The sequence below is a fragment of the Arachis stenosperma genome, chromosome 5, assembly GCF_014773155.1.
Source record: "Arachis stenosperma cultivar V10309 chromosome 5, arast.V10309.gnm1.PFL2, whole genome shotgun sequence".
In the NCBI taxonomy this organism is placed as follows: domain Eukaryota; kingdom Viridiplantae; phylum Streptophyta; class Magnoliopsida; order Fabales; family Fabaceae; genus Arachis; species Arachis stenosperma.
In genome coordinates, this window is record NC_080381.1 from 31587533 (window position 1) to 31597439 (window position 9907).

At 30.5% G+C, this 9907-nt stretch overlaps 1 protein-coding gene across 1 annotated transcript; it reads right to left on the minus strand.

The window, feature by feature from the left end:
• Nucleotides 1-4285: 4285 nt before the first annotated feature.
• Nucleotides 4286-8934, minus strand: LOC130982999 (cyclin-D1-1-like). Its single transcript, XM_057907158.1, has 6 exons — nucleotides 8460-8934; nucleotides 8160-8246; nucleotides 6716-6814; nucleotides 6333-6534; nucleotides 5873-6003; nucleotides 4286-5735 (listed from the first exon to the last, which is right to left on the minus strand). The coding sequence occupies exons 1-6, from the start codon at nucleotides 8736-8738 to the stop codon at nucleotides 5481-5483; spliced, it is 1053 nt and encodes a 350-aa protein (XP_057763141.1). The 5' UTR covers nucleotides 8739-8934; the 3' UTR covers nucleotides 4286-5480.
• Nucleotides 8935-9907: the final 973 nt, after the last annotated feature.

Sequence of the window (9907 nt, forward strand, 5' to 3'; positions counted from 1 at the left end):
TCCATACGCTTATCTGAAATTTTCACCATTAATTTACATAAGTATTTCTATCCTTTATTATTTAAGCAAGTATCTCTTTATATTTCCCATAACCAATTATTATCTGCATGAATGAGATTTACAAGATGACCATAGTTTGCTTCATACCAAAAATCTCCGTGGGATCGACCCTTACTCATGTAAGGTATTACTTGGACGACCCAGTGCACTTGTTGGTCAGTTGTGCGGAGTTGTGACTAAGTGTGATTCACGTTTGAGAGCGCTACCAAGTCTTTGGAGCCATTGTTGATGATCACAATTTCGTGCACCACGGGGGTTTTAAAGTTACTACCGATTACCTCTTCTAATCAAACGGCCAATCAGCTCACTAAGATTTGGCTCTGGGTCCATTTAATTCGCTAATTAGCAAGTTGGGTATGTTAGATTTGCATATACCAACTTGAGAGAAGTTGTTGGTGATATATTGATGTTGTTGCTCTGCACAATTTGAAGATGTCTCGATTAGTCACATATTCTAACTTAAGGGAGGTTGTTGAGCATGGTGTTAAGCAAGTTAGGAATGTTCAACATTTGTTGGAGTTTGTTAGAATTTGTTGTGATGATTCAACATCTAGTTAGTTAGGTTGTAACTATAAGAGGGTCTCTAGTAGTGAAGTTTCTCATATTCTCTCATTCTAATTTCTGCACTCAATAAGAAAAAGGAGATTTTTCTAGCTCCTCAAATTTCTTCATCTTCTTTCTTCTTTTTCTCATCTTCTCATTTTCTCACCAAAAACCTTGATCCTTCACATAATTTTAGTAATTTTCTATTCTTTTCTCTGGAACTATACTCTATATTTTTTGAGTGTAGATTGTAGAGTTATTTTTCTAAAGAAAAAAGTGTTGAAAAAATAAAATACAATTAATTAAAAATACATATCTTTGGTTGCATTTGTTTACAGACATAGAACATTGAGATAGAACACTGAGATACAAAATCGTATTTGACAGATAAAATATAGACAAAGATCTTAAATTACTGTATTTTGTGTCCATCCTGACAAAAAGAACACGTAAATACTAACAAGAGATACAACTTATATTTCATTTTTTTATTATTTCTATTAATTTTTTATAATTATATTTTTTATTATTATATTTTTTAAAATTTTTTAAATAAAAAATAAAAAATTTAAATTTTTATAATTTATTTTAATTTATTATCAAATAAAATACAAAACATAAATTTTTGTATTTTTGTTATTTGTCTCTTTTTTATAATATTTTGTCTTGTATCTTATTTTCAAAATCACACATTTTTTTTTATCAATATATATATTAGTACCTGTCTCTTTAATCATATAATTACAAACAAATCTTTTGATTAATCTCCAGGATTCTGTCGCACATGATCACCTGAACATAAGTGGCTTCTTCATTTATTATTTATTTATTTTAAATCTTATTTATCAATATTTACTATAGCTGACCCAGCAATTGTTTGATATCTTAGTGGTCTGTTTCAGTACTGATATTAATTGGCACTTAATCTTAATTTCCATGGTTCTCACCAAGTTGACCTATTGTAATTTTTCATTTTGGGTTAACTATTAATTTAGTATAAATATTTAGTTGCTGATAAAAAAATTTTAAAAGATATTATTGATAAAATAATTTTTGAATAATTTAAAAATATAACAAAAAATAATAAATATTATATTTTTTTGTAAATAATAAAAAAAAAATTATTTAACAAACAACTTAATTATTTATTTGATCTAAATTTTTTGTGACAACATTTGAATAAATATTTATAAAGTACACAAAAAATTCGAAGCAAAATTTGAATTTTAAATTTTTCTTTTTATTTTTCAAAAAATTGTGATCATTCACAATAATTTTTTTAATTTTATTTGACAAAAAATTATTAATTTTAAAAATAAAAGATCTTATATTTTTAATAATAATTATGAAAATTTGTAAAAAAATCTGATCTTTAAAATTACTTTTTAAAATATATATTTGATGTCTAATTTTTTTGTCGTATTTTTAAATTTTTTAAAAATTTATTTATTGGTAACATCTTTTAAAAAAATTTTTACAATAATTTAAATTTTCAGATATCATTTTAGCAGTTTACTCTCTCTATTTATTTTGGTTGAATGACGATCGCTCTTTCCTTTAATTGGCATGTCTTAATAAATTGGCAAGTGGAATACAAGAATGGGGATTGAGGGATCCACATTTGATGGAACTAACATGTCGCCATTCATAAGCATGTATCGTGTTGAAGATTTTTTTAAAGTTTCAGACGAATTAGATTTATGATTAAACCTTGAAAGTTATGCCTTTATTACCTTATACATTTATATTGCTTTACTATAATAGTATAATATGATCATATTTAACAGATATGATAAAAAATTTTCACTTCTTTCTTCTTTTTAATTTTTTTCTCTCCAATAATTCAATATTTACATTTTTAGCAATTTATGTTAGAAGTATAGATCATTAACATTAGTTATGAATTATGATTAGTATTTAGTTTAAGTGGTGATGAAAGAGTTATAGCTCGTTCGCAATTAAAACAAATACTTAAATAAGATAGAAAAAGTGATACTAATGATGATACACCACCGAAATGAATGTGTTACACTGTACATGGAATTTATAGAAAGCAATATAACTTTTTTCTTACTCATCAAGTCCAAGTAGTAGGGTATATAGAAAAATTTCTATAATGTTATTATATAGGTATATCAATGAGAGAGTGACCCAGATATTTTACTTAAAAGGATGAATTCCTATCTACAAAAGCCATATATGATAAAAGGCAAAGAAAAATAACAATTAATAATTCAAATGGAAAGCAAATTAATAGTGGTGGTGTATGTAATAATAAATCAAATAAGGGTGGTCCAATAATACTGGTTCCTTGATCAAAGGCATAATCAATCATACAGAGCAAGCATCCAAGCGCAATGAGCCTAGATTGTCACTACTTCACCATATTTTTCTTCATACACTATGGTCCATCTAGTGCAGTAGTAGTGGCACAGTTTTTATGAACATGGGGTTATAGTAGACAGAAGCGTATGGATGTGATTGCGAGAATAAGTTGTTAAATTCAATGTGTGGCCATAGCCATAGCCCATATGGATGTCATGCAAATGGGGAAATTAAAGTCATAAGATTAAATGCATGACAATTGCCCAACATGCATGTTACTTTAATTTTATTTTTCCTGCAGAGACATGGGAATAAAGCCATGGTGGCGCGCTTGTGCTATGTATATATATAAAATATGTATATATAATAGGATCATTTTAATATGATTATGTTAGAGTAATTATGATAATTATAATATTTTAAAAAATATTGTTAAAATTAAAATAATATTTTCTTGTTAAAAATATTTTTAAAAATGTGTTACTTAAAAAAAATATTATCAAAATATAAAAAAATATATAACTTTAATTTTAACAATATTTATATAATCACAGTAACATAATGATACTAGAATTCAATATATATATATATATATATATATATATATATGGATTATATATGTTACTGCATGAAAAAAAAAAGTATGAAAAAGGAAAAAAGATATACCTTGTGTCGGGGATACGGGGCTAAATGACAATATTGTTCTCTTTCTCTGAGTTGGGCGTTCAAAGTATTTTGTAGAGAAGAAATTCTTTGTGCTAAATTAAAGTAGCTTTTTCAGGATGTGAATTACCTTTTCAACCCCTTAACTTTAACAATTATAAGTAGTTGGTTATTAAAATGCATGATCTTCAAAGTAATAATAAAGAGTTGCTGCTATTGGTTCAAAAGCTATGTCTTTAAGGTAGTTGCTACCCTGCTTCCAATCCATTATGAATCATTTATGGCAAAGTGGTATCTAATTCACAACCTGTGGTATTTTAGGTGCAAACATTCAATGATATGATCCCCATATAGGAATTGGATAATTAAGATCTGTGTTCTTCTTCTAAATGAATGGAAGGACTGTCTGAAATATTCAGAGGGTATGCTTTTGAGGGTGATATAAACAGGCTGGATATATGGTCACGAGTATGCAGAAGCTAATTGAAGAGTAGAAGTAGTAGTCATAGTCAGTGATTGAACCGTCTTTATTGCTAGCGGGACCTAGTAGTAGTGTGCATGCATCAATATCTGAGTTAGTCTCACTACACTCCAGAGTAAGGACGTTATACATAAAGATAATTATTGTGGATTCATGTGTCATGTTATTGGGTGGATTAAGATCATCAGATCATACAAGATATGAGAGAATAGCTAGAGGGAATCTATGTATAGATTAATAGTGTAATTTCAATTATATAAATTTATCAATACACAGCACGCAAGAAATTAAAAGGCCCCAAAGACCTTTTTATATTTCTTTAGCCAATGAGGCCACTATAGAGAGGGAGGTTCGTTCTCCCTTGAAACAAATAAAAAAATTACAAAAATGTAAACTATAGAGGCGCATGCTTCCATCACACACGCGTGGACACCAGGGGCAAATGGGGTCCTGTGTATATATATAATTTTGGCCAAAGCTCGAGGCCAAAAAAGAAAAATAAAAATTAAAGCAATTCCCGCCAAAAATAAAACAGAAGAAAAAGAAATGAAAAAAAAAAAAAACAAACACACACACGCGTACGTGGCGCGCACCAGAAGCGTCTTCACGCGCAGTACTAAGAAAAGTCCAGAAAATGTAGCTGCTTCAATTTATTACCCTCTTTTTTTTTTCTGTTTTTACTGTTGTGGAAATTAAATAAATAATCCCATCATTTAAGAAACGTGTTGTTGAAGAAGCAAAGATCTTGCTGGCCAGGATGATAACCTTGACTTGTGAATTCCAATGATGGGAAAGAGCTCACAAGATTTCAAGAGTTTCAAACCCCCTCATAAGGTTTTGCCAAACCATACATTGATGACTGTTTTCTTTATTTTTTCCTTCCATAAACAGTGTCCTACTACACCAATAGTTTACCAAAACGCAACTTCTTTGACGATGAATAATTCAACATTCACCACTTCTTTCTTTCCACACTTACACACTTATACGTCCAAACTATATTATTAAATGCTACTGTTCTTCGGTTCTTCCGCTTCACTCTTTCTTTTTCTCACTAGCTTCCTTACTTTTCCACATCATGATCCCCTTCCCTTGGGAATCTGCAAATAAAGCCATTGATGAATGGCAATACCCACCAACAAAAACAATAATTACGATGATAGAATCTCAAGACTCTCTCATCTCATCATCTCATACGACATTTTTTTATTTTATTTCTTAATGTACACTCACCCATCAAGTCAATTCTTAACTCAAAAAACCCTCTCAAAAAAGTTGAGTTTTCTGCACAACTTGGACCACCACCTTATTAATTATTTCTTTCCTTTTCTTCTCTCCTTTTTTATTACACTCTTGTTTTTTTTTTTTTTTTTTGTTCTTTTGTGTTTCTGTTTTTTTTTTCTCCTCTTCAAGGGGCGTTTCCTTTGTGATCATCTACCCAGAAACAGTTATTTAATTTCCTCCTTTTATAAGACAATGAGAATGCAGAGGATGAAGTAGACGATGACAACGACGACGATGATAAGAATGAGGAGACACTTGACCTCGTTAGGGGCCGAGTCGTCATCACTCGCAGCTGTGGTAACACCTTAGGAGTCTTCCTCTGATTATTATCAATCACAAGTAGCTCTTGCATTAATTGGTAGCAACCTCTAATTTTCTCCTACACCAACCAATGCAAATACATGTATCTTAATTGAACCTTGGTGTTTTTCACTTGAATAAATAAGATGCAGTTTCTCATTTAATCTTAAAAATTTAGTACCATAAAAATATGCTGATATGTATATATATGCTTACTTTTCTAAGCCCCTGGCACCAGGATTCGGCATGCTCAGGCTTGACGAGGGACCAATTTGGAATTTCGTTAGCTGCACATAGTATGGCCGTAGCAGCAATGCATGATGGCCAGTATGCAAGAAAGCTAGCCTCTGAAAATAATAAATATAATATAATATAATACATACTGAACAGAAGAACTCATTGAAGTTACAACAGAAAATGCATGCCTTCACAATCACTCTATCTTCTAGTAACTTTTTTAGTATATCCTCTTCCTTTCCATATTGATGATCAATTTGAAGTTTTCATATGCAGTTAGATCAGACACATTGATTTATGTACCAAAAAAGGTGATTAAAGAAAGACCATCAATGTAGAATGCAAGGAGTAGTATCCACTTTTAACCATCTTAATTAGGAGAGATTTATTATATGTATGTATCAGTTTAAATAGATACAGGAGCGATGGATCGGAGTACCTTGGATATTGGATAATATGATTTGTGTAGCCCGTGAAATGAGGAATCTAGTAAAAGTTCCAGTTGAATCCAACTTGCAAGCAAAGAAACCGAGAAAGCTAAATGGGGTGACTGATCTTAGCCTCCAATCCAGGACACCCAGAACAAGCAGCTCCATCCTTTGAATTGTTCTGGGCTCAAAAATGTATTTGGCACCTTCTACCTGTATACATTTGATTATGAATATTAATAACAGTAAACCCTATTCAGCATGTAATTAAATTAATTAGAAAATTATTTAAAAGATGACTTTAATTTATTAAATCATCAATAATCAAGAATGTGACTCTGACATGGTTTCATTACACTCAATAAAGAATGTGGCCACACATGCAGGACAATACCTGAAGGTCCAAGAGAGAAGGGACAAGAGGCTCTTCCATCTTTGCCGCTAGAGACAAGCATGCAATAGATAGAAGTTGCAGCGGCCACCCATTTGTTTGCTGTAAACAAATAATAATATACATCAATCAAATAGTAGTAATAAACATAACAAGCTAGTAATAATTATCATCATTTTGACTTTATCGTGACTTTCGGGCACATATTTCCACGTGTAATGCACGTGCCTAGATGAGAGCACGAGAGACTACAGCTAGCTTTCCGCAATAAAAGCACTATATAAACTTCTCTCCATTCATAATGGACATTTATTTAAGTGAATTTCGTATATTTATGTGCGTTAACCTTTAAAAACCGTGAAAGGATAACATAAAAAAGCGAATAAGAAAGTTCAAGAATATTTTACTGTACAAATGAAGTTGCAATGAATGATAATATTACTGAGAATGGAACAGTGCTTCTTGCATCCTTTTGATTCAACGTAAAAGATTCAAAACAATTAATTAGAATTTATTGTACCTAATAAGAGGCAAGTGTAATAGGTCACACGCAACCTAACTCAGCAATACAACGAAAAAATAGCAACGTGTACGTACTGTAGACGACAGTACTATAATATCAATATGAATGGCACTAAGTTTCTCCACCAATTGATGATATAATATCAAAGTTTAGTACTTACAAAAAAGTAATATAATATTTTATTGATGATATTATATCAATTAAAAAAAGTTTTATGTCATATCACTAACATGTGATTATGTTATGGTATTCATCGTAATAATCAAACATTATTTTCTTTATAAAACTAATTTTATACATTAATATTATAAAAATAACTATATTTTTCCAAATAAAGTTTTAATATCATAATATGTAGTTTCTAGAGTAAAATATCTATCTTGATAGGTAAATTTGTTGAACATTTTATTAGTTGATAACATAAAATTGTTCCACATTAATAAACAACCTTTTTACATAAAAACTGTAAATATTTTTATTATGTTTTCATAATGTATTTTAAGTTACCATCTAATTGAATACTTTATTTAAATAATAATTTAAAGCCACTCCCCACTCAGTACTGAATCCACTCACTGTATAAATGAAATGAAATGATTCAAAGGTCATCGTTCACTTATTATTTTACTTTTTAACTATTTCACATAGGTGAATCCAAAAACTTAAAAATAAAATCCAAAGTTGAATTCCTGTTTTGTTATTAGCGCACTTGGCCATTTTCACATTTTAGAAAAGTCATTCATAAATGATAGTTACTATATAGAATAATTTTCTTTTTCTACGCACATGACAAGTAGATGATAATAATTTATATATATAATATAACAATCGTCCGAACAAAGAAACACACAATTTCAGCTTTTATATTTTTTTAAATATTAATTTATTTTCCGAAACTGAACATCTGAACTTCACAGAACTCACCGGCAACTGCCGAGAGTTCAAGAATCGATCCATGTAGTTGACGGAAAGATACGCGGTCAACGGCTGAAAACCGTAGTAAGCCTGCACCTGCAACCGCCAGATTCCAAACCAACTCAATCATCAAGATCGAAGAATAATAAGAATAAAAAAAACTAGATCTATAATCTGAACCGATTCACTTAGAGGAAGTTACCACCGTGCCACCTGCGCATTTTAGCATCTTTCGGTCCGTTACTGCGCGCGTGGCAATATCGTAATATAAATTAAACGAGTGTCCAAACGGTTAGAGTGAGCAACTACCTTGAGAATCCAGGCAACGGATTCTTCTCTTGCGGAGGCATCCAGCGAGTGAGATTGGAACCTCGTGAGATACTCGAATCCAGGGACGAAGTTTTGTTCGTCTTCGAGGAATCCGGCTATGGACTCCTCCTCCTCCATCGGCGGCAGCGGCGGAGATAATGAGTCGAAGTCGGAGAAGGAGGAAGAGGATTCCGGAGACTCTTCGGAGAGGATTCCGGAGGTGTCCTCAGCGCAGAAAAGATCGGAGTCGGAGAAGAAGTCGGAGCAGGAGATCGACATGGCGATCGGCGGTTTTTCGTCATTCTATTGCCATGGTGTGGAAAAGTGAGCGGTTGCCGGAATGTGACCGGAGAAGTCGCCGGAACGATGAGTTGGAGGGGGAGAAAGAGGGTGAGTGGGTGTGTGTGGAAGGGGGAGTGTGAGTGTTGAATGAAAGGTACGTGCAGAGTCTTCATCTGTTTGTTTGAATATAAATATGCGTTTGCTAGCTCAGTTTATTTATTTTCTTTTTTTCTTTTCTTTTGTTAGGTTAGTTTTGATCCTCACTCTCGAGCCATGTCTAAAAGTAAAAGAGTTTTATTTTTAAAGAAAAATTAAGTTATTTATAAAGTTTTGAAATAATAAGCGAGTTTTCTTCAAATTTAAGCACAGTACCATACTACCTAAACTAATAACTACTGGATCACTTTAAAGTGTTAAATTTTAGGGTTAACTACAAAAACGCCCCCGAATTATTCAAATGCTGACAAAAATGCACCCAAATTTTACTATCGACAAAAATACCTTTAAATAATTTAAAAATACAACAAAAATACCCAACAGTAAATATATATTTTTAAAAAATACCTTAGAGATTGAATTTTGACTCAATTTTTTGCAAGAATGATTAGAAAAATGAGATATTATTATTCTTAAAATTTGGTAATTTTTTGCTGAATATATATATTTTTTGTGAGTTTTTAAAAGTATTATTGGTTATTAACAAAAAAATTACAAAAAAATTATATACTTAACAAAAAATCACCAAATTTTAAAGATAATAATATCTTATTTTTCTAATCATGCTTCCAAAAAATCGCATCAAAATTCAATCTCTAATGTATTTTTTGAGAAATACATATTTAATGTTAGATAATCTTGCAAAAAAAACTAACATTAAATATGTATTTCTTAAAAAATACATTAGAAACTGAATTTTGATGCTATTTTTTGCAAGCATGATTAGAGAAATAAGATATTATTATTCTTAAAATTTGGTGATTTTTTGTTAAGTATATATTTTTTTGTGATTTTTTAAAAGTATTATTAGTTGTTAACAAAATAATTATAAAAAAATAATATACTTAATGAAAAATGACCAAATTTTAAGAATAATAATATCTCAATTTTATAATTATTCTTGCAAAAAATTGCATCAAAATTCAATGTCTAAGGCATTTTTTAAAAAT